This window comes from Symphodus melops (genome assembly GCF_947650265.1).
Source record: "Symphodus melops genome assembly, chromosome: 4".
Classification (NCBI taxonomy): Eukaryota; Metazoa; Chordata; class Actinopteri; order Labriformes; family Labridae; genus Symphodus; species Symphodus melops.
Genome location: NC_136694.1, coordinates 25,853,456 through 25,878,246, shown reverse-complemented (window position 1 = coordinate 25,878,246; position 24,791 = coordinate 25,853,456). Strand labels below are relative to the sequence as shown.

General features: G+C 38.7%; 1 protein-coding gene across 2 annotated transcripts; it reads left to right on the top strand.

The window, feature by feature from the left end:
- Positions 1 to 362: 362 nt before the first annotated feature.
- On the top strand, positions 363 to 24,070 carry igfn1.1 (immunoglobulin like and fibronectin type III domain containing 1, tandem duplicate 1). Of its 2 annotated transcripts, none has more exons than XM_079340887.1 (25): positions 363 to 507; positions 5,110 to 5,195; positions 10,164 to 10,283; positions 10,924 to 11,066; positions 11,440 to 11,539; positions 12,009 to 12,053; positions 13,091 to 13,124; positions 13,220 to 13,403; positions 13,503 to 13,616; positions 13,693 to 13,861; positions 14,068 to 14,340; positions 14,509 to 15,423; positions 15,812 to 15,922; positions 18,496 to 18,620; positions 18,730 to 18,871; positions 19,037 to 19,330; positions 19,432 to 19,728; positions 20,389 to 20,568; positions 20,700 to 20,828; positions 20,926 to 21,234; positions 21,503 to 21,588; positions 21,691 to 21,883; positions 21,989 to 22,285; positions 22,996 to 23,322; positions 23,452 to 24,070. In XM_079340887.1, the coding sequence occupies exons 2-25, from the start codon at positions 5,147 to 5,149 to the stop codon at positions 23,454 to 23,456; spliced, it is 4,641 nt and encodes a 1,546-aa protein (XP_079197013.1). In that variant the 5' UTR covers positions 363 to 507; positions 5,110 to 5,146; the 3' UTR covers positions 23,457 to 24,070. The 2 variants fall into 2 exon arrangements, with proteins under 2 accessions (XP_079197013.1, XP_079197014.1); XM_079340888.1 differs by lacking the exons at positions 363 to 507; positions 5,110 to 5,195 and adding exons at positions 5,252 to 6,482; positions 8,365 to 8,465.
- The last annotated feature ends 721 nt before the right edge of the window (positions 24,071 to 24,791 follow it).

Here is a 24,791-nt window from a genome sequence, read left to right as displayed (position 1 = left end):
CAGGTACAATAATTATTTACTTTGCCCTAAAGTGTATCACAAACAAATAACAATGGATTGGTTGCATGGAGTCGTATGTTCTTTATTTTTTACAAAGAATATATACATTCAGGACATGTGAACTTGATTTATAAAAAACATTACATTTAAAGAAGATGCTTCTAAACAAGACAAAATCCTCTTTGTTTATGTTCCTGTACGTGGCTAATGCTAACAAATGATTCTTTCAGAAGTATTTAACCTGCTCTCTGACCCAACCTTTACTGTTCCCCCCCTTCATCACCGCCCACTCAACCTCCAATGTCTTTGGAGTCACCACAAATACAAAAAAAGCCTAAACAGCTTTTGGCAGTCATTGAGTCCCGTCAGTAGAGGAGCATCAAGCACAGACATACTTGCACGCTGCTGGAAGGATCTATTACATCGAAAAAATTAGTAGAAGGCACAGTGTGACCAGACTGCTGCCTGAAAGGGAACAGAGCTGACAGCACTGAGGACTGTGGGCAGGTAGGTGGCTCTCTTAGTAGAGGCTGTAGAGGAAAATGTTCTGGGTAGTGGAGAGAAATGGATTAAAGTCAAGCTATTTCTTGTGAATTGGCCCCTGCACGTGTAATCAGGATTAAGACAATGTGTTCTGTCACAGTTTGCATCAGTACCGACGGAGCAGGTGCAGAAACAGGAGCAGAAAAATAATCTGAATAACACATGTATGTGGATGATTAAGCCATGTTTCCATATGCAATATAGCAGATCTTTCTGTGTTCAAACAGCAAGTATAGTGATTTACAGTAAATTGGATTTTTATACCCTATCTAATTTCAGTTGCTCAGATTACCTTGTAAATAATTTATTATATAGTGTACATTAAAGACTGTACAGGATTTAGTTACACAGAGAACACACAAACTTGGTGTTCAGTGCATGAAATCACTTTAGTCACGCGTGCAGGCTTCTCAGTTTAAATTTCACAGTTTTACATCTGAGAGCTGGCTCACAGCATTGAGGTCAGAGCTGTAGGGTTGTTGGGTGCTGATGACTAACTTAAGATGCAGGAATCAAAATCGATGTGCAGCCTGAGAGCCATGGAGGGTGTGGGTTGTAGTTTGGCTGAAAATAGGACTTGTGCTCACACTGAATAACTACACAGGACTGGAATAGGTACTCTGCTGGCTGCAGGTTTACTTTTAATGCGCTTCAGACTTGTGAGCATCCAAAATCTGTTTCTAAAAATAAGCTGTTAAAAAAGCGTACATGTCACGGTGAAACTTTCAAGACGAAAGACTTGACATGAATGAAAGACATGTACATGCATCAATGGGAAAATTCAATAGAAGTCCATATAGCAGCACGAGTGCTCATTTGACACCAAAAGGCCTTGTCATCAGGTCCAGTTTTATGTGAGCTGAAGCCACTTTCTGTCTTTACCACTCAGCTGCAGTCAGTGATGTGTCGAGAAATGCAGAGGCAGACATTCGAGAAGCAACCAGATGCCCTCTCAGGAGTTGGTACTGTACTAAAGTGGTTCAGGGATCTGCTGTGGGTTGCTGAGACTCGGGAAAAAAAACATGTCACGTACGACTGACACTGAAGGCTTTACATGTTTGTCTGCCCCCACCAGACTTTTTGTAACCTTACAAACTTTAATTATCATTGCCAGCATCATATGAAGTAAATGTACAGTATTTCCCATCATTAATACAACAACAAGTCAACTTGGGGTAAAGTCCAGGGATGTGTACCATTGGGTACCAATGTAAAGATGAAATTAGAGTCAAATATGATAATGATTCATCATGCATTGACAGCTAAGGGACGATAGAAAATGAGTAATCATTATGTAATAATGAGAAGATAATCAAGCAGGGAAAGGTAATTGTTATCTAAATTAAGACACCAACATTGTGTTGGGAAAAAAATCACAAGTATTTAAACAGCAGAATAAAAACTGCACAGGGTAGGTTTAGGTTTTACGAGAAGCACAGGTTCTGAGATGTAGTTGTATATGTACAGTTTTATGTAAGGGTCGCTCTGAAGGACATTTTTCTCTGTGCTTACTGATCATCATGTCATATTCAGCTTACACTTTAAATTCAAACAAAACAGTTTAGCTCCATGTGTACCAGAATTAAATGAAAACGTTGCACTTGTGTCGCTGGAAATGTTAGTTTTGGGTTACTTTCCTCCAGGCAAAGTTCCTTCTACACTGCTTCATCTGGAGTCGTCTCTTTCAACACTACATTTCTACAGTATCTGTCATACACCTGTCATGACTGATATGGCAGGAATAATCGCTTTAAGTGCAATTGGCCAATCTGCCAAGTTTGTAGACCCACCTGGTTGGTAAAAGGTGAGCAAAGATGTCAATTTAAAAAAAAAGCAATAGATCATTTTGAATGGATAATAAGAACAGCTACAAGCACCCTTTGAAAAGACATCAAGAGCAGAAAGTGGAGATGATTGTTCTGAAGATCATTATGTTGGTATGATTGTGTGTTTAGAATAAGATATAAATACTTAAACATTCATGAGATCAGTAATAAGTAGGAAAAAAAGACAAGGGAAGGGATGCTTCGGTACAAACTATGGGTTGACAGAGGGTTAAAAGCTGGATACATTTTCTTTCTGCTGCAGCAGTCCGACATTTCAGATACCTTGTGTCTAAATTTAAGCTTGGTGACATGTTATGTTGCAGCAGTGACAGTCAGCCTGCCTGCCCACATACTGGTTATACGTAATGATATTATGAAGCATGTATTTAGGGCAACAGTATGTGTAAAGAGTAAACTGCAGTGCAGCCTGCAGAATAAATCTTTGAAATCTTGCTGACAGCAACAATGACAGATACTCAAGAGTCTATTGACAGTTTTTTGTCCACATCCCCCTCCCCCACATGTCAGTATTCATTTAGATCACTTGAGAGCCTCAGCCAAACATTAAACTATAAATGTGATGGGCTAAAATGGCAGAGGTATTCAGTGGGAGGAAAGGGGAGTGGGTTTGCTTTAATGCAAAGGAGCTCCTGCCAAGCTGTCTCGTGTTGCAGGCTGTTTTGCAATTACCATATGTGTAGTGCAGTTCATTTTCACAATCCAACAACAGCCGTGATTGCCGATGGAGCCCAGAACGTTTCTGAACATATGCTGCTGGATTTTTGTGGAACTGAAAATGAAACACTTACTTTCCAAGACGGCAAGTTTTATTTTTAGTCGGACATGAGGACGGACTGTAAATGTTTGAAATTCAAGGTCAAATATTCAAAACTAAATATCTTCACTTCTTCAAATCAAGACTGATTAAAAAGGTCAACTTCTAGGCCATTTCTGTTTTGTTTAATGGGAAACTTTGCAAAATCTTTGCAAAATGTGTTACCATCAAACTGCTTCTTAGTGTGAGAAGTTAGCTTCAACACAATCTCAAATGGGAATTTAAGAATAAATGTCTTAATCAATCATGTACACTGAAAAAAAGCTTAAAAAATAAATAAATACATTTTTCAAAGTCATTGTAGGCTCTGAGAGTTGGAGCAGGTTAAGTGTGAAAGTTTTAAAATGTAAAATCCTTTATGAGTCAATCAAAGGATCATGCAGTCAAGGAATTACTATGATTATTGTCATGCAGCGGGAGCGTTTCACACGAGCAGGTAGTAGAGTACATCTGTACACTTTATACTAAAAGCTCTGGCAGCACTCATTGGTTATCAAAATATTCAATAATTATGAAAAAAATCTAAGGCACATGCATTTAAAACTAATTATCTATTTGATGTTTACATGAGGTTATACAAAGCACAATGTTATTCACACACAGCATCCAAAGCAGAGTCAACCCTCACCTTGTCATGTTAGCAATATTCTCTGAGGATGTATGTTCAGCTACTAAGTAATCGCAATATTAATTGCCAATACACAACCACACCTACTTTGAATCTCTGTCCAATCAGAAGGTTAACACCTCTTCAGTGGAGAGTCCTAAGTTCAGATTTTACAAGAACAAGAAATAGTAACAGCTTAAAGTGATGCATGTGACCTTTCACAACTGAGGGATATGACTCATGTAAAATATGAGGCAGTCATGTAGCAGCAGGTGTTTTTTAAACATAAATCAATCTTGGTGTCTTAAAACAAAGATGTTAACCTTATGCATTTGGTAATTAAATCCCCCTTTCAGTCGCTGCTTAGATTTGTTATTTTGGAAAATGTATTGGCCCAAATATTGATGTAGACTTGATTTATAGACTTTAAAAGAGACCTGAAGGTGCTGCATGCTGCATCTTTCGGCTTTTTGTTTCCTGCTACCATCACATTATGTGCTAGTTCAGCTCAGTACTTATTTAAATAAATTAATAATGAATGAGGACTAGGAGGATTTAAACTGCCAGTATGCACAGTGTTTTTAAATGTAACTCTTCACCCTCTTTATTTCAGCATCTAAAAAAGTCCCTTGCTTAATTATCACAGGTCTCCAAAGGATTGCTGAGACAGATATTTATCCCATGTTCAGGCCAACAGCAACTATAAATGACATTGGTTGCTGCCTCTCACTGACAGGTTCAAGTAACTGCAGTGTACATCCCAGCAGTCAGAGCAATTGAGCTAAAATGATCCAATAAATCCATAACATCATTTGAGTGACATTCTTTTTTTTCTTTTGGTAATCCCTGTGTGGGAAACTGTGGTTAGCATCCCGGTTTTTTAGTGACATGCTTCTCATACACACACAGGCCTGAATCACACACAAGCACAAGCAGGACCTGTGCACATGCAATTAGAGGTGTCAGAGTGTGGCGGAAGCCCACACTGGAGGCGCCTCCTGAGCTGGTGGGGTTTCGATGCCTTGCTCAAGGGCACCTCAGCAGCGCTTGAGAAGTGGTCTGACACCTCTCCAGCTACCAGAACAACTTCCATATTTTGGTCCGTCCTCTGGTTCCCAATCCAAGTCCCCACAGACTGAGCTACTTGCCGGCCCTGACATGTTCAAAACAAGAATGAGAAAGAGCTAGACCTATTGTGAAGTAAAAAAATATATAAGTCAGTCCGTATTACTTATTTACCTTTGCATCTATGCAGTGTTAATAATTCCTTCTTGAATCGTGTGTCTGTTTTGCTACAGAGCCTCCTGAATCAGCAGAGCTCAAGAGGAAGCCAAGATGTGGAAGAAGTCGAAGGTGACCGATCAAACTGCCGCTGGGCAGGCGGGTAAGTGTGGGGTGTTTTATGCCCACTCTGCATAGGTAGGTTCAGGGTTGGTATTGGAGCTCTCTCAACCTGTGTGTCTTATCTGAGGATGAGGGTGAACAGGATTCACCCGAGTTATAAAACCAATCTTGAAGCGAATAAAGGTTCATGACATTGCGTTTCAAAAAAAAAAAAAAAGATTCCCCACGCAAGAAACACCTGGGAAGAGTTCAACTTCAAAGATTGCACAAGATCAGTGCCGACAGAGTACATCTTTCAAGAATCTGTGGAAAACCCAACTCATCGGAAGAATTCTGCTCAATGAAGACGGTTGAATATTTGTGCAGAGAGAAAACAAAGACAGGAACCACAGCCTCTTCTGTGCAGATGAAGTTGTCCCAATCATCATCATCATCAGGGATCTGTTGGCTCTACCTCGAGGAAATCAAGCACAAACCCTTTCTGTAGCAAAGTATACATGTGCTACTTTTTTGAAGTTTTTGCCGAAGAAAAACTCGCTGAAACAAGTCGTCATTGGTCGACTTTTCTTTAACCAAGGATTCGGAATTGGATTGGGAAGCTGTCTCTCAAATGATAGACTAAAAGTTTCCAGTCGCAAGACGATTACATGCAATGAAGTGGTTGTCCCCGAACAAGAGCATGTTGAGAAACAAAATCTCTCCCAACAAATGATATCCGAAGAACAGTGCCAACAACAGCGAGTGGCTTGAAGAATGATCAACAGTCATCACAAAAGATCAGCTCAATACTCAATATTTGATGCTGCAATTGAAGAGGATATTGAAAATAATTGGTGCTTATGATTGGTAAAAGATGAAATGGATTTTTTTTTTTTAAATACATTTCCAACATTCTTCTTCTCTACAAAGTATTTGCTCATAGTTTCTCTCAAGCACTGCGCAGAAATCATCCTGAGATGTCAGCCATGAGAAAATGCCTACGCCAGCTTGAAGTTAAGTCTAATCTATAGTTGTACAGCACAACTATTTACACGCTGCTGTAACAAGATATTACTAACATATTTTATCACGTTTGTCTATGACTTACCATTTTGTGTTGCGTCTGAGTGTTGTGTTCTGCCTCAGGTCTGTCCGTGTTTGTGCTTCCCATTCATGGGTTCTACTATACGTTGTGGTGTTTTATGTTCATTGTTCAATAATCCTGTCAAAGTTCCAACCTACCATGGTGCTTTTGTCAGGATTTATATTTACCTGTCCTGTTCCCTCTCCTGCTGTCATGTTATGTGTTAAGTCGACGGTTCTGAGGGAAGTCACCCAGAAGACAAAGGTATGGGAGCAAAAACCAAATCAAATTACACAAACGACTCACCGTCTGTAAGTGCATGACTCCATGTTGGGTGAGTTGCATGTGTGATGTGGTCTTCATCACCCCGTGAAAGGTGTCATCTGAAATGGATGATTCAACTTTCAGTGTCACAACAGATGCATTTCATTGTGACATTCTAAACAAACGTCATCCAGTATGAAAACTACCTCAAGGCTATTGCTGCTGTTGATTTCCATGTGTCTACTTCATCTTATGATTTAAAGGATAAACAGAATATTGACACATTTAAGGCTCATTAAGTAAACCTGCCCTAAAGGGACACACAACAGAAGTGGCTCCAACTCTTCTTAAATCTGCTTAAAGCTGTGACGACCAGGACCTTCACAGATACAAAATTGCACTTTTGATGATCCAAACAGTTTGTGGTCTTATAGTAACCGTGTGCTGTCAAGTTACCTCAGAACATCGAGGTCTCAAGGTAATCAGCTGGAAAAAAACAAAAAACACCCATGACCTTTTGCAGCCCTTTAGCCTCACCCAACTTGAAAAAATGTTTGATTTCTTTAATTTCCTGAAAGTCACGGTATAAATGGGGCAACACCGGTACATAAGGCTTTCATGTATTAGCCTTTAAAGTTTGAAATTAGTAACTGTACCTGCTTTCCAGCTACAAAACTAGATCGCTTTTCAGCGAAGACATGCAGAGGTGCAGCAAAGTCCTAGCAGAGATCAAGAAGTGTCAGTGTTGAAAATAAACACAATACATGACAATAGAAGGGACATGATGGTGGGGCAACAGGTTTTGAAGTTATCAAATAGGTTCTGGAAGTTATCTTTATTATTCATGTTATTGTGTGAGGCAAGAAAGCTCCAATTATAACCATGCCTTTATACACAAAGGTATTTCAAAGTGCATTATAAGCCATTACAAGATGAAACAAGTAACACCAGAGCTAAACTAAACAGAAATAAATAGAAGGACGTACTTCAGTGAAGTGCAGGGTTTTAATACTAATATTTAGGTTACTCTTTAATGTTGGCGTCATACCATTATTGAGACAACTTAATGGTCCAACACTTGACGGATACTTTTCTCTACTTCTTCCTATTTCTGATAAAACATTAGTTTCACACGAACACGTGGAAGCATTAATTATGTGTAAATGTTTTGGGATTTTTAAGGCAGTAAACAGTTAACTGACCCGTGTGCAAACATGCAATCAGCTTGCAAAGTCACATTTTATGAGACAAGTTTATTTTTGATGCTACTATGGGCCCTGTTTTCCTCAAAAAGGAGATCTTGAATCTCAATCGGCCAAACCTGACTAAATAAAGGTGAAATTAAATATTTTACTGCATATATTACTCAAGAGAACAAGCTGTTCTCCGGTGCAACTGCACAACATGCACAACATTTTTAGAGACAGAAACCATTTTAAGATCGCAACAAAAATATGACACCAAGATTCTTGGGATGGTTTAAAATGTGATCTATTATTGTGATAGTCATGTTTAATCAGTTCAGGGATAATAGGCTCTTAAACATATTTTTGTTCCAAAGGTATCAAAATTATACTTTATCAGATATTTTTCGCTGACTGACCCATGAAATCAATGTCTGGCTGAAACATGCAGCTTAAATTGCTGGTCTCCATTAATAGCCTGATCATTATTTTCCATGCAAACATCTGGCTTTTAACAATGTCCACGGCAAAACTCATATAACTATCAGCATTCTTCAACATTCAGGACATACTGTTGTGGAGCACCTGACGCAAGCAATTCATCTCTAACGTGCTTCAGATCGCAAAATGCTGGGCACAACGCTCATCTCTACTTACTTTATCTACATATTCTATAGTTCATATTCTGCCTGTTACAGGTTGTTCATGCCAAGAGAAAATTATTAAAGACCAGGGATCCCTGGACCAGCTGAACCCCTGGGATCAGCATTCAGTGATGATCCCCTCGAGATTTCTGTTGGTTAGTCCAAATGGGTTGCTTCGGGGGTTTTGGGTTCTGCAAAAACACGTCAACTTGCACTAATGTCTTATTCTGAATCAACAGTTTTGAAAAGCCAGACTAGACCTGAGCATAATGTAAGCAAGTCAGTTTCAAGGGCTCTCAATTTTTACTGAACTATACAAAGTTCAAAACAAGTCTTCAAATCTAAACTTTACCAGAAAACCCCTTACGAGTTCATTGATTCCACCTCTTTAGATAAAATTACTTGTTTGAAGGGAGGGTGAGACCACATGGGGAGACTTCATCTGGGCATACACATAACATGAATTTGGGAAATGATTTAGATATGGGGGGGGGGGGGGGTCACTTTGGTCTGTATTCTGTTTGTATTTGAGAAAACCTGTTAGTGAGGCAAGCCTCAACAATCCAGTCATCAAACTGAGCTGTGGTTAAGGTCATCAGATACTGTCTCTGGAGATGGTTGAAAAATTAGTTGAGTTCTATGTGGCGCCATTCTGATGTCATGGACCCTGACAAGAAAGAAATTGTTTTCCAACATACTGGAAAGGAAAATATCGGGGGCTTGTATCCAATCAGTAAAAATCAACAAAATGATCCCCAATATCACCCACTTCTGACGAGCAATAAAGAATTGCTAAACTTTGAAACCTGCAAGGGACCTCTAGCAGCATCCCAGAATAAAAACATATCAAATCATATCATATCTTTAAACTGAGTTTGTTCAACTTTCCACGTACTTGTATTAACTACTCACATTTTCAACACAACATAAACATCAATGTTTATGGCAACTGTTTTGATTTGATCACAACAAAGACTTAGTTTATCACATCTTCTACTGACCTTTATAAAAGTCAGTTATGGGTGCATGTGTATTTCAGGCCTGAACACTCACTACTAATAGAGAAAGGCCCATGAGAAGGCAGAGTCCACATTAAATACTCACAGACAACTTGTTTTAACTTTGTCTTATATTTAAAAGTTAATGAAAAAAATTTGTTTTACACATCAACAAATAAATGGATAACTCCAATAATACCCATGAAAAAGTTCCTGAACTTCGCCCCTCTTACTGTTCTTACAGTTTGGACTTCTCAATGTTAATATTTCTGTGAAGGTTTAGTAAAGACTGAAGATAAAAAAAACAGGATATGTAAACTGACTCAATTGTAACTCAATTGTAATTGTAAGTTCTTGCAAAAAGCTTCAATAAAACGTAAAAAACATTGGTAGTTATTAGGCTGCAGGAAAGTCATGCTAATTTGGTTCAGAACTTTTAAAATACTTATCCCAATTTACACGTCACTGTTTATTGAACATACCATACAAACGACTGATGAGACTTTTTATTTGATCATTGTTTTGTTATTCATTACATACAAGTTGAATCAGTTATAAAACAAAAAAAAAAGAGTAAACTCGCCACATTCTTTACGATTTGCAAAATTTGCAGGGTTATTTTCCTGGTTTAGGAAAGTGTATCAATTATGTTGAGCAAAATCTTGAGCATTCTTAATGAGCCATAATTGTAAAAAAAAATACATATAAAAACACACCTGTTTCTCTGGTTTCCAAAGATCTCTCTTCATAGTCATTTACATGTTCATGTCTTGATGACTAGATTAAAAACGCTGTATATTTACCCTGTGTTCTCTATATTCTAAACTTATTCTAATCTTCTTTTGATTTGACCAGGGATAAAGAAGAAGTCGAAGGTGCCTGGGGTGATGATTACGCAGTTTATCGAGGAACTTCCAGCAGATATGTCAACCCCTGATTTCACACGCAAACCTATTGCTCTGACCATTCAAGAGGGTAAGTCTCCTTGTCTTGAAGGGATATTTTTTTATTCACTCATAGACTACAACATGAAAACAAACAAACTTTTAAAATATATATACAGTACTCTTGGGGGTCACTACACTGGCAGGCACCTGCTACCATGCTGGTGGCGTGGTTCCTCGGGTCTCCCGCTCCGGGCGTCTGGAGGGTCCCATAAGTGTGTTGTGGGATCCGCCGGTCTGCCCGGGCTGGGGGAGTCTGTGGGGCGGCGGCACCCCCTGTGGTCATAAGCTGTGCCGCTCCCAGTGTGGACGGCCCTCAAATGTGTCCCTTTCCTCACCTTAGTCCTCAGTGCCATGCCATGTCTCCATACTACCAGCTGTCTGCATGTGTGTTTATATTTCGTGTAAGCACACTTTGTTTAATATGGGTCTTTTACCACATTGCTTTTGAACGTGTTCAGCACTTTGTATTACATTTTAAATGTATAAAAAGTGCTATATAAATAAAGTTGATTGATTGATAGAGCAACTTTAAGGGAACATTGTTGGCACGTTGTTGATTAATGAATGTGTCAGCAGGACTCAGGTTTTTGTTTTCTGTCTTTAGATTAGATCTGAGATGTAATATAATTATACTTTAATAATGTAATCCTCAATTTATCCCATTGTAGGTAAATGTGCTGTCTTTAAAGCCATTGTTGTGGGCAACCCAAAACCTTCTGTAACATGGACCAGAGCAAACGGAGACATTCATTTTCATCCTGACATGTGCCTGCAGAAGTATGACGATGTTACCCACGAGCACACCATTGAGGTAAGTTTTACAAAGGAGCATCGGAGATATACATGATGACAATCTGCAACAAATACCAAGGGAATGGTTTCATGACATTAACACTGTGATGCCCCAGTAGGGTCAGCAGAGGGTTAACAACTAAATAACCGAGCACTCTGGCTAGAAGAATGACATGATCAAAAATAGAAAGCACTGGGTCCTTAGTGTCAATACTGGTCATCTGTTCGGTCAAAGGTTACGATTACAAGAATTGGTTTGTTGGTCAGTTCAATATCAGTTGCAGAGTGATATTCAAATCAGCAAAATCTATAATGTGGTTATGCTTAAAGTGAAGTTAACTCAAGCTGCATTCAATGACGATAATCAGGCCCTTCACTCTGTGCTTCCATAGTTTCCTAAGGTGGCTCCCGAGGATGCTGACACCTACAAGTGCTTTGCAACCAATGAGTATGGAAGGGCTGTTTGCACTGTTGTCTTGAACGTCATTGAGGGTAGGATATCACTCATTATTCTTTCACCTTCATGTCTTTTATGTAAGATGACCTATGTTCGCTACTTTTCCAAGTTGGTATTGAAGGTAGGGTGATGAGTAAAGAACAAATGTCAAAATAACACAGGAGGATTAGTATTTATGAAATAATTGCAATTTATGGACTCTGCCTTTATCCGGATTCTTATGAGATGTCTTAAATGTCTTGTGAAATTCTTGAACTTTTGAACGGTTGCCTAACGGAGTATTTTCTATAAAAGTTGTGGTCATAATAAACCGAAGCTTCAGCCCACACCTTATTGGTCAGTTTAATCCCTAAATGTACTTATTTGTACATTTATTATTCATATGTAATGATGATAGTATTATGTGTTTTGCTTTTTTTTTTTTTTAAATACTGTCATAAACTTCATTTCACTTCAAGTGTGAAACAGCTGTTTGTAATGATGTTTTTTTTTTTTTGTCAACAGTTGGATTTTCAAAGACCAAAGAACTTCAAAAGACACAAGGAGAAGGTGAGCTTGACCAAATGTTGATCCATACACTGTCCTCACTCCTGTCCAGACACAATTCCTGTAGTACTTGGTACCAGTCAGGCCAAACTGTAAATTAGAACACATTTTTACATGAGCACTTTAAGGGATTAGGGAAACCATCTGTGAATAAAGATTGATGGTTTTCACCCAAGCTATTTATAGTGGGAAATATGCAGCAGCTGAGATTCTCTGTTCTTTAATCTGGGTCATCTATTTCCATGGAACATGCACATTTTATTTTAACAATTTGTTGTACGGGGGAACAAATCTGCCTGTTGTGGTGCATCTGTCACAACAGTGCAGTGCCACCGTGTGCCAACACGTGACACATAATTAACTCTAAGATTCATGCTGCTGAAAACAAAGTGCTGGTGCTGGATGCTGTGTACTCAGTTGCCTTCATGTTTAGTAGGAGCTCATAAAAACATGGTAAAATCAGGCTGGTATGTTGGGTTGCTTTAGCCTGAAGGGTTAATGGGACAGTGTAACGTGTGTTATCACACAGAAAAGTGGAGCAGTCTTTTTTAATACTCTGTGGGTGACACATTAGATAGGAACAGCTTCTTCTTTCAGCCATTAGTCTGAAACTATAGCTTTGTTTATAATATGCTGTTCAAGGAGTATTTTAGAACAGTGGTTCTCAACTGGTGGGTTGGAACCCAGAAATGGGTCGTGGTAATATTTTCAGTATAGATCATCTGGAAAAATCTTTTTTTTTTCTTTTTTTCTGGCAAACGTTTCTTGTTTTTGTCAGATGTTTTGCACCATACGAAGTACAAGTGTTTTTTTGTTTTTTTTTCAATTAAATCAATCTGATTGGTTGAACAATATCAGAATTTGGGTCACAATTTTTTAGCGAATAGTTGTTGGTCGTTCCTGAGACTAAGCACATTGAGAAACACTGCTGCAGAACATAGTTTTTGTAAACTTTGAATGAACTTGAATAGAACTTGATCTTTCTCAGACAAAGTATGAGAGTGATTTGCAGATTGATGTTTCTTGTAACGGCTCCACAGATGCAACAGACTTCAGAAAAAAACTCAAGAAACGGTGAGTGACATTTTCTAAACTTATTCGTTTGTCTTTGTAAATTTCCATCAAACATTAGTTGCTTTCGTGGCTGAATGAAAATTGTTACTTTACAGTAACCCTGATGGGACACGTGAAGAAAAGCCAATGGAGCCAGAGGAGAAGGTCTGGGAAATTCTGCTTAGCGCAGACAAGAAAGACTACGAGCAAATCTGTTGTGAATACGGTGTCACAGACTTTCGTGGGATGCTGAAGAAACTCAATGAAATGAAAAAAGAGAGAGAGGAGGAGATCGCTGAGGTTGGTGTCATTTTTTGATTCTTGTTTTAACTTGTCCAACAAAAATGTGTCTTTCCTAAATGTTGTGGGGAATTTCTTTTGTCCTTCTTGTCCCTGCAGTTTGTTACACAAATCAGTGCACTGAAACCTATTGAGGTGAGTGATGACGACTGTGCAACAATTGAATTGGATATGGACCTCAAGGATCCTAGCAGCAAAATCTTTGTGTACAAGGTGAGATATAAATAATAGTTCAGCATTGAATAATTTCATGTGTAAACAATACTAATATGTCCTTATAATTCTGCAGAATGGTGTCATGGTTCCATTTACCGAAGACGAAGGGGATGAATTAAAGCACAGTTTGAAACAAGTTGGCAAGAAATATATCTTTCGAATTAAAAAATTGGGTTCGGAAGATGCCGGACTTTACTCAGTGGATGTTGGGGGCGTCAATGTTTTTTCCACAGATTTTAAAGGTATGTCTTCCAGAACATTAAAGTGATCATGCTATACGTTAAGTGTATATTACTGAAGACTGCTAACACTGAGATTAGCTTTTCTTTTCTTATTGGAGTTAACTGATGTTAAATCCATACTTTAGGACAGAATAAGTAGATAGAATTACTGGTGTTATTTAAAAGTCTCTCTTTGTTTTGTTGTTTTTCTTTTTGTAACCATGCAGTACCTGAAGTTGATTTTGCAGTCAAAATACAGGAGGTAAAGGCAGAGGAGCGAGAGGATGCCCTCTTCCAATGTGTCCTTACTGCACCTATGAATGAGGTCAAATGGTATGGCAAAAGTGCGCTGCTGTCACATAGTGAGAAACATGAAATCTCTGTGTCTGAAGATAAACTAATCCACAAGTTGATCGTGCGAGACTGTATGCCTTTAGATGCAGGTATCTATGCTGCTGTGGCAGGAATCAAATCCTGCAACAACTGGCTTATAGTTGAAGGTGAGAAAATTATTCTCCTACTTATTTGAGCATTTTCACTTTGTGGAACTTATTGTCATTGCACAAATCACTATTGTTATTTAAAAAATGTTTAAATGACCACAAACAATTGCTTGTTCCCTTATGTTACCTATAACATGCAAATACTCAAATATTCTTATTTTATAGCTGACAAAGATCCAGCCAACAAGGGCAAGAAGGGAGTTCGCAAAACGACTATGGCAGGGACCTGCAATGATGAAGAGCTGGTTAAAATAGCTAAGGAACAGCAAGCAAGATATGAAAAGGAAATGGAAGAAAAAATGGAAAAAGCCAAGAAGGCTCAAGCTGAGAGAGAAGCTGCAGATGCAGTTGCCAAAGCAGAGGCTGAAGTTGCTAAGAAGGAAGCAGCTGAGGCTAAAGCTGCAGCCAAGGCTGCTGCTAAGGCTGCCGCAAAGTCAAAGAGGGCAGCAGCCGCGCGAGATGCAGCGGCAAGAAAAACCAAGAAAGGTGCTGCTGCTGGTGCAGGCTCAGCTGCAGATGGGAGCAGTGGTGCTGGCGGCGCTGGAGGTGCTGGTGGAGCTGGAGGTGGTGCAGGGGGTGATGGAACTGATGGTGCAGGCGGCATCGGAGCTGGTGCAGGTGGTGGAGTAGGTGGCGGTGCAGGTGGCGGAGTCGGTGGCGGTGCAGGTGGTGGAGCAGGTGGCGGTGCAGGTGGCGGAGTCGGTGGCGGTGCAGGTGGTGGAGCAGGTGGCGGTGCAGGTGGCGGAGTCGGTGGGGAAGGAGATGGAAGTGGAGCTGGAGCTGGCGTCAAAGGAGGAGCTGGCGATGGTGCTGGTGGAGAAGAGGACTATGATTCGTTTGAAGATTCGGATTTCGACTCTGATGAAGAAGAAGGAGAGGAAGGAGAGGAAGGAGAGGGAGGAGAGGGAGGAAAAGGAGGAAAGGGAAGAAAAGGAAGAAAAGGAGGAAAGGGAGGAGAAGGAGAAGATGGAGAGGGTGAAGAAGGAGAAGAAGGAGAAGAGGGCGGAGAAGGAGGTGGGAAAGGAGGAAGACGCAAGAAACGTGCAAAAGATGGTCCACTTGGTGCTGATGAAGTTATAGGTAAGAAACTAAGTGATTCTACCTTTTCTGCAGTTTTCAGCATGAATTGCCTCCAACATTTAGCTGATCGTTTTTCTAATGGCTTGTCATGGAGAAACTCATTGGAATAATTATAACAATCAATAATGGTATCTTTAAAAACGTATATTCTGTTTGTTTATGTTTTGTGTGTTTGATACAGGTCTCATATTTAACTCTACAACTACATGTGTCAACTGCATTGTTGTGTATCATGTGTGTTAGGGCACAACTTGTTGTGAAACTTCATCAGACTGATCAGTACAGTCTGTCACCACAAGTCAAGTCATAAATAAGTATAACATTGGCATAACAAAAAACATGTATTGTTGTAAACAACAATAAAGTTGCTATTTATTATCACTGATAGGAGATATTAATGATGGTGATGAGGAAACCACAAATCAACAAGGTGAAAGGTCTGGGAAAAAAGGAAAACGTCCCAAAAAGAAAAATGTGGAGGTTGAAGAAGCTGTTGTTGGTAAGAGTTGTTTGAGGATGCATGCTGCAGATAGTTTACTGATGAGTGAAGTCATTTTGAAATAAAAATGACTTTGAAATCACAGTAGGATATTCTAGATGCAGCTATATTAACAAGAAGTGTATTTAACGCCAAATTGCAAAGCTTTACGCTGCTGCACTTTGACAACTGTGTAATCATCAGAAGAATATCTCGAATAGGTCTCCTCAAGCCGCAGTGACACAACTTACTTCATCACAGTGGTGTACGACTGCTGCATGGTTGTAGGTGGTTACTTTGGTAGCATAGCTCCAAGAAAAACTTTTCCGCCCCGCCAAGTTAAGAAGTTATAATCACCATCTTTTTAATGAACTTATTGAGCCAGTTGATGAATAATACCTAATCTTGTGTCTTTGTGAGCGCCTGCTGTTTCACCTCACCTCAGAAACAGAAAGCAGAAAAGCATTTTAATGCGATGCTACATTCTGCATTTTCCGGTAACTCTTTACCCAACTAAATATAGAACAATTCTATATTTGCGCGTGTCTAATATTCTGCATTCATGTTTGTTTTCATGTTTTTTGTTCTGTCTTTAGTTATAAATACATCACATGTTATAAATGTTACATAATAAGATAAACTACATTGATCCCCACACTGGAGGAAATGTGGTTCGTTACAGCAACTCAAATTGTGCAATCAGCAACAAATAGCAAAATGCAGGAATTAAGTAGAAAAATACGGTAGTAAATTGCGTAAATAAGTAGTCCGAGAAATATACACACTTTATAAATAAGACAGCACAGAAACAATTAAAAACACAAACACTGTATATCATACTAAATAAGATAAACATTTTGATTCTGTCAACTAAGACATTTCATGAGTCATGTGAGACTGTTAAACAGTCTGACTGATGAAGGACCTGCGGTAGCGCTCTTTCTTGCAGGGCGGATGTCTCAGTCTGCTGCTATGTATCCAACATGTGTACATACACATCTCTACTTAAACACTGCATATATGCTACAGTTAAATTCAATCTGATGAATTGTAAATTATACACACATCAGCCCTTTAGCTATTTGTACCTCAAGGTAATGAATGTGTTTGTTATTTATGTCTGTGCTGCTGATCTTGTTTTGTTGCTTTGTGTTTTTGCTTTACAATCATTTGCCATCACTGTTACTGTTTTCATTAGTGTTAATTGTGAGGCATATCCAACATCAAATGAGAAACATTGGATTGATGGTAATTAAGATGCTATACCCTAAAACTGAAAAACAAAAACCACAGAAGCCAGTGGTGCCGGTGATGATAGTGGCATCGGGGCAACAGCTGAAAATGGTGAGGGTGCAGACGGCAGTGAGCCGGTGGCAGCTGGCAGCCGTGCAGGCCGTGCAAGGAAAGGCCGATTGATCGAGGAGACAGTTAGTGGTAAGATTACTGGCGCTGCACTAATTGCTGCATGGGCAGTCCTAAGTCATCAATGATTTGCGGGTGACTTTTCCAAGGATTTAAGTGTTGACATTAAACCTGTGTGGCCTCATATAATAATCAGAGTAGAGAAAGCGTGAATTTAACCTTGACAGTTGCTTTAAGAAATGCTAATCGAGTTTGACGCACTAATAGCTTTTGCTTGAATACAATATAATTATTTCTTTTGTTAGCAGTGTTGTTATCAACGCTGCTTTGGAGACAACAAGAATTCTGATGAATTATCTTAATTCCAGGTTGGACATCAGCAGGCGATTTTATTTTATAATATTTGAACGTCCGCCTCTGTCGCATTGTGTTTGCTTAATATACAGTATGTGTGTTTGTGTGTATATGTGTGTGTAAGTTTCATAGCTTTGCTTGCTGTGCTCTATGTGTACTTCCTTGCCTCTTTAATTTTAATTCAGGATGAGTCGGTGCATTGAGGTTGTCTATTTAAATGACCACATGGAAAAATTATAGCATTCTTCGTTAAATAACTACACAGCTCGTGTGTAGAAACACTCTTAATGTACAGCATCTGAAGAAGGAAGACAACTGAAGATGACTTTGAGGATGACTCTTCTTGAAACAAATGTCTGCACATTGAAGACAAAATTCAGATCAAACAAAGAAGTCATTTCTTCCACAAGGAACTGCCGGTCTCATGAGGGATAGTTGGTGTCTTAATAGTGCCTATTTCTCTTACGAGAAAATCATCCTCTCGCACTGAAAGTCGTGTTGTTGTTTTTTTATGAACTGTGCCAAGGTTTCAACTCTGCAAGTTTTGAAGTTGAAGGAAACTCCCAAACAAGACAGTCAGCTACTCATTGACCAAGAAGACATCTTCAAGTTTGAAATGAATGCCAATTCTGCTCTTCTTTCACCACATAATCTTTTCAGAAAACGCTTTCATTTATCTGCATTGAAACATGCATTTTCCATCATGTCCATTATAAAAAAATACATGATATGTAAAGTTCAAAGGACAAGGTAGGTGTACAATTCTTTGTAATTGTTGATCCACAAAAAAACAACTTGAAACAACTAAAAAACAATTAATACAGATGTTTGCTGTTAGCCAAGTCCATTCACTAATTTGTTGGTTGATAAATTCTCAGACCCAGGAGTTCACTTTCATGCTGGACTCTCCGACTGCAAAGCCATTAAGGGAGAAGCAGCAGAGCTGGAGTGTAAAGTGAGCAGTGAAGAATGTGAGGGGATGTGGTACAAAGATGGAGAAGAGGTAAGATGAGCACTTAATGTTGTCAATGTGTCGAATGAAGGCTTTGGGGCTATAGCTCAATAAAGTCTCATATGATATGCTTCTCTCAAACAATGATGTGACTTTACAGATTAAATCATCTGAGGGTATAACCATTTCAAAAGAGGGAAGTTTCCACAAGCTGAAAATTCACAAGGTCACAGAGGAATTTGCTGGAAAATATAAATTTGAAGCAGATGGGAGGAAGACAGAGGCCTTGATTGTTGTTGAAGGTAAAGAAAACAAAAACATGATTCAACTACAACATTTATCTTACAGTGCCCGGAAGGTCTATGTTCTCATATGAATGTATTTTTAAATATTGTACAATTTCACTGAACTACATAACTAGCATCCCATTGCTAAATATGTCTGTTTGTATTCTTCATCAATTGTAGATCCACCCCGATTTGATGCTAAGGAACTGGAAGCATTCAAAACCCCTGTCACGGTGAAGAAAGGACACAAGGCTATCTTCAAGTTGCCTTTTGTTGGTCAGGAACCTATAAAAGTGCAGTGGTACCTTGATGGTGAAGAGCTTTCAGATGAGTCAAATATCAAGCTGGAGCACTCAGATGGTTGCAGCCGTCTCCTTCTTACCAAGCTTCAGCGCAAGGACAGTGGTGAAATCAAGATGAAACTGAAAAATGAGTTTGGAACTATTGAGGCCATCAGCCAGCTTGTGGTACTGGGTGTGTATTTATAGGTTTTATACAGTTTTTAGTTATTTTATTAGAGGTCCACATGTCTGTTTTATTTCTGGTACTAAACTCTTACCTACTTTTTTCAACAGATAAACCTACTCCTCCACTGGGACCTTTGGAGATTGTTGAAGCCTCATCCTGTACAATTGAGTTCAAGTGGAGGGTTCCAAAGGACAGTGGTGGCTGCAAGATAGGCAACTATATCCTGGAACGCCAACAAGTTGGTCGCAACACCTGGAAGAAGATTGGGCCAATTGGAGCAGAGGCAAAATACAAAGACACTGATGTAGACCATGGTAGGAGGTACTGCTATCGCATCAGAGTGGAGACTGAAATGGGCAGCAGTGAGATGATGGAAACAGAGGACATCCAAGCTGGTACAAAAGGTATAGTCCAATATTATCAAGTTATCTCAGGGATACAAACTTTAATAGGCATTTGAAACAGGTTTATTTCAAATCAAAATTAATAAATTCCATTGGAATAGACATCAGACACTCAAAGAACTCCCCAGTCGAATTGTCCTTGGTCAGCAGCAAGGATTATTGTATAGTTGTTGACCAATGGTGTTAAAGTACTAGAGTCCAAAAGAAAGAAATGTTTGAAACGTTTCAGTTATGTTGCCTTATCCAGTTTTATTTTACCCTCCACTGTCTTTGTATATATTGCTCCCTCCAAAAAGACTGAACAAAAATCAATCAATCACTTGAAATAAACCAAATCAATTTTATTTGAATAGTGCCCATTCAAAAGACATTTTTCAAGATACCTCATATAATGAGCAGGTCTAGATTGTACTCACATTATTTAACAGAGACCCAACATTAATCCGTCGTAATAAAATCCCCTTAGCAACATTCAGTGGCAAGTGAAAACTTTTTTTTTTTTTAAAGTTAGTAACCTTGAGCAGAATTAGACTCACATTGAACTTCCATCTGCTCCAACTGTGTTGGGCATATAGGTGGGTCTTATAGATGGGATATATGGAGACGGAGAAGAAAGAGATGGATGGAGACAGTAATATACTAATTTGTGTTTGTGTACAGCATACCCTGGACCTCCATCAGTTCCAAAAGTTGTCAGTGCCTTCAAGAACTGCATCACCCTCTCTTGGTCTCCTCCTGCCAACACTGGAGGAACTAGTATTCATGGATACAACCTTGAGAAACGCAAGAAAGGCAGCAACCTTTGGGGCGCAGTAAATCCCCCTGATCAGATGATCAGAGGTTAATATATCATTTGTTGATTTAGAAGTGTTTGACAGCCAATTTAAATACAAATGTAAACATCTCATAATGATGATAATAATAATCAATTGTTTTAATCCCTATATTGCATATTTACTGTTGTTACACAGGTAAGGGATTTGGGGTTAAAGATGTGGTTGAAGGCATGGAGTACGAATTCCGTGTGTCAGCAATTAATGACTCTGGAGCTGGTGAATTTAGTACGCCATCAGAGTTTGTGTTTGCAAGAGACCCTAAAAGTAAGTGGACATTTTCAAATAATATAATAATGGTTGCTTTAATCATAATTCCTATAAACGTATTAATGCTGTACTGACCGTGAATCATGTCTTTCAGAGCCTCCTGGTAAAGTGATAGATTTCAAAGTGACAGATTCCACCTACACAACTCTGTCTCTTGCTTGGACAAAACCCAAGGACATTGAGGGGGTCGAGGATGAAGCCAAGGGATACTTTGTGGAGATCAGGCCTGCAGAAAACACAGAATGGGATCGCTGCAATATGCATGCAATAACTTCAAATTTCTACACTGTGAAAGGCTTGAAATCATTGGCAATGTACTGGGTGAGAATTATTGCTACTAATGATGGAGGAGAGGGAGAGTCACAGGAACTGGATAACTACATCCTTGCTATGCCCCCTCCTGGTAAGAAAATGTCCTGGAGTGAGTTCTGTAAAACACAATATAATACTACAGGGTGAGATGATGAGAAGCACATGAAGTAACACCTTTTTCTATTTTTATATGTTCCAAAGATATGATTATTTATACTTTAGAAGCTAATTTTAATCAACACAATATTGTGCACCTTAGTTAAAAAGTTTGAACTTCATCATTTGTCTGGGTAACCCACATGCTAAAAATAATCTAAATGAATTCTGTTAAAGAAAATTTCCATTATGCTTTTACGTAGTGAGACCTCGTTTCACGGATTCCAAAATAAAGAGTTTCATGGTGGTGAGAGCTGGAAACTCTGCAAGATTCAACATTAACTTTGTGGTAATTATTCATCAATACGCCCTTGTAACATTAATTAAATGGCTACACGGATATTTATCCGTTAAAGGACTTGCCATAATTACATGTTCTTATTCTTTTTAGGCCTCTCCTTGGCCTGATGTCATCTGGCTTAAAGATGGAGGGCCAGTGTCCAAAAAGGTGAACATCAGCAACACAGAGGGCACGTCCCAGCTCCTGATTGCTTCCTCTGAACGCTCAGATACTGGAATCTACACTATCGTTGTCAAGAACATTGTTGGCCAAGAAACATACAGCATTGAAATAAGAGTCACAGGTATGTTGAGTATCCTTGTTATAAATTATTTCCTCCCATTCAATCCAGATAAACGGAAAAAAAAAAAAAATCTCTGTCTGTATTCTGACTGTATTTTAACATCAGATGAGCCTAAAGCACCAGGCCTGGTGGATATTGACGAAAACGTGCCTGGCACAGTGACTGTTTCATGGACTCCATCTGCTGACGAGAAACTTGATGACAGGCTGCATTACATGGTCATGAAGCGGGATTCAAGTAAAAGAACCTGGAACACCGTTGCAGATCATATCTTCAACAATAAATTCACAGCCTGCAATATACTGCCCGGTCGAGAATATTGGTTCAGAGTCTATGCTAAGAACGACATGGGCTTATCCAAACCCTCTGAATCCCCCAAGTGGCTCAAAGCAAGCAAAAAGGGTACGTTTATGACATTGGACAACACATGTACTGTTTAATGCACCTAATGTTTTTTGAATGATTTTATACTTCATATATATATATATATATAAGGATTGTGTGTGTGTGTGTGTGTGTGTGTGTGTGTGTGTGTATGTATGTATATATATGCAATGCGATGTTAAAGTTGACACCCACGTAACAGGCATTGGTGTTTGTAGGTACAAGTGCAAGTACTTTTTTTGGGTGTGTGTGTGTGTGGTGGGGGGGACAGTAATCCTTTGAATCCCACTTAAGTCTCAAGATCAGCCCTGGTTTTGAAGTTTTACTTTTACACCTTTTATACATTACCACATTCCTCATATCTGGATGAGATATAATATGGATTTTCAGCCAATTAGCTTTTCTAATGTGATGGAATTTGACTTGATAAAATGGCCACATCAAACAAAGTATGTTTAAAAAGGTTGTTTATCAAATTCAATCAATTTGTCCATTACATTCTATATTGATAAAACAAAAACAGGAGGTGGATAGAGTGTCTGTATTGCTTACATGTATCCTGGTAAAAAAAAGAAAAAAGAATAGTACTTAAATGGGAACAGAACATACAGCATTTTGAATCAGATTGTACCTTTACCAAAATCAAGCCATTGTTCAAACATGTTTTCTTTTTCTCAATTGTAATTTCAATTAATATTTATTATTATCCCTATTATTTTTTTTTTCAGAAAAGTTCACTCTGAACATGCCAGAATCAAAGGTCTGTGATTTACAGTGTCCTCCCAAGTTCCTTGTCCCACTGAAAATGCACACTGCTCCTCAAGGCTACGAATGCTACATGAGCTGTGCTGTTAAAGGAGATCCAACACCTCATGTTACATGGCTTCGCAACGGCATGAGTCTAAATACCAACACCAACTACTTAATCTCCAACACCTGTGGAGTCTGTTCTCTGCTCATACTTCGGGTTGGACCTAATGACGTGGGGGAGTACAAGATTGTTGCAGAAAACTCCATGGGGAGTGCAGAGTGCTCTACCAAACTGACAGTCAGAGGTAAATGTTTTAAGGAGTGTACATTTTAAAAATGGTGTCAATATATTCTGCATTGGTATGAACGTAGTGACTGAAGTTTGTAAAAACTGACACATTTCTGTCCCCCCCCCCCCCCCCCTTTTCTTCCAGAATAAAGGAGCACCCTGGAATGGCAGAATTGTAAATTACAAGTCCTGTCATTGATCAGATACTGCATCTTTAGAGTTAGGCAAACCCTCTTAAATGTCTAAGTGGTAATATGTAAAATTGCCCTTTATACCTTCCTTTAAGTCTGTTTAATACATGATTTTGCCTGCAAACATTCAGAGTAAACAAAACCATCTGAAGGCCAAAGGTATATTGATGGCATCCAGTCCAACTCATCTTTTGTTTGTCTTGATGTAAGCAGGGGAATCTCAAAAAAACTATGCTTGAGACACTAATGATATTTATTCATGGCACTTAAGAAATGTAAGATGCATGTTCTACAGAAAAAAAGTATATTAGTAGATACTGCTTGACAGAGATTCTTTGAAATTTAAGGTTATTGTTTAAACATGTTTGTTTTCAGCTTTTAACACATTTGTTTCCATTCGTGCTTATAGTGACTGACATGGTTTTCATATTGTGCATTTGCAATCCTGCCCTCAATAAAAAAACAAAACAACATAATATCCTTATTGACAAGAAAACAAAAGTCTGCTTGTTTTTGGCTGTTCTCATGCTAAAGCATGTACAATTAATGTAAATAAAAAAAATCATCCTTCAATTGTCGTTTTCATTTTTAAATCTGACATTTATGCCACAATGTAAAAACACTTAAGGTTTAGCCAATTGGTGTTATGGTTGGCAAAGGACAGTTTACAAAAAGTTGTGCACATACTGTGTGCTGATAGAACTGGACAAATACAGTAGTGTGTTTGGTCAAACACAGACACGGGCAAGCAGGTTTTAAATCCATACCACTTGTCTACCTGCATGAAGGTTTATGAGAATAATTTATGTCCAGTCTTCTTGTATTACCTCCCTGAAAATATTTGAGGAGTCAGATTTTGCCAAAATTAGAGTCACTGAAGTAGAAAGGGTCAACAGTTGCACCCAGGGCTTTAACATGACTGACCAGTGCAGGGTGACACTTCTCAGTTTCAAAGACAAGTACAAAGCTAAAATAAACAGCACCATAACTTACTTCTGTTCGATTAAAACAAATAAAATAAAGTTACACTTGAATCATTTGTATGGCAATGAGATTGTGCTGATTCTGTTTGGTTTTAGTCTTACTAAATGTCCCCATCAGAATCAGGCTGAATGTCTGTGGAAAATAACACTTTTCTTGGATTAGCTATGACCCTAAAAATGAAGGTTATACATTTTACATTTGTAGACACATTTTCGAAACATTTTAAAACTAACCAAATTAAAGAGATAACAAATAACTTAATTGGCACTTACCTCTGAGTTAAATGTAATGATCATGAAGACAGCCTACA

What these genes read in the sequence shown, in the direction of transcription:
- igfn1.1 (XM_079340887.1), top strand. Translation starts at nt 5,147, where the DNA reads ATGTGGAAGAAGTCGAAGGTGACCGATCAAACTGCCGCTGGGCAGGCG. An exon ending in TGTCTTGAACGTCATTGAGG is followed by an intron (nt 11,540 to 12,008) that starts GTAGGATATCAC and finishes TTTTGTCAACAG; the next exon opens with TTGGATTTTCAAAGACCAAA. An exon ending in GGCCTTGATTGTTGTTGAAG is followed by an intron (nt 18,872 to 19,036) that starts GTAAAGAAAACA and finishes CATCAATTGTAG; the next exon opens with ATCCACCCCGATTTGATGCT.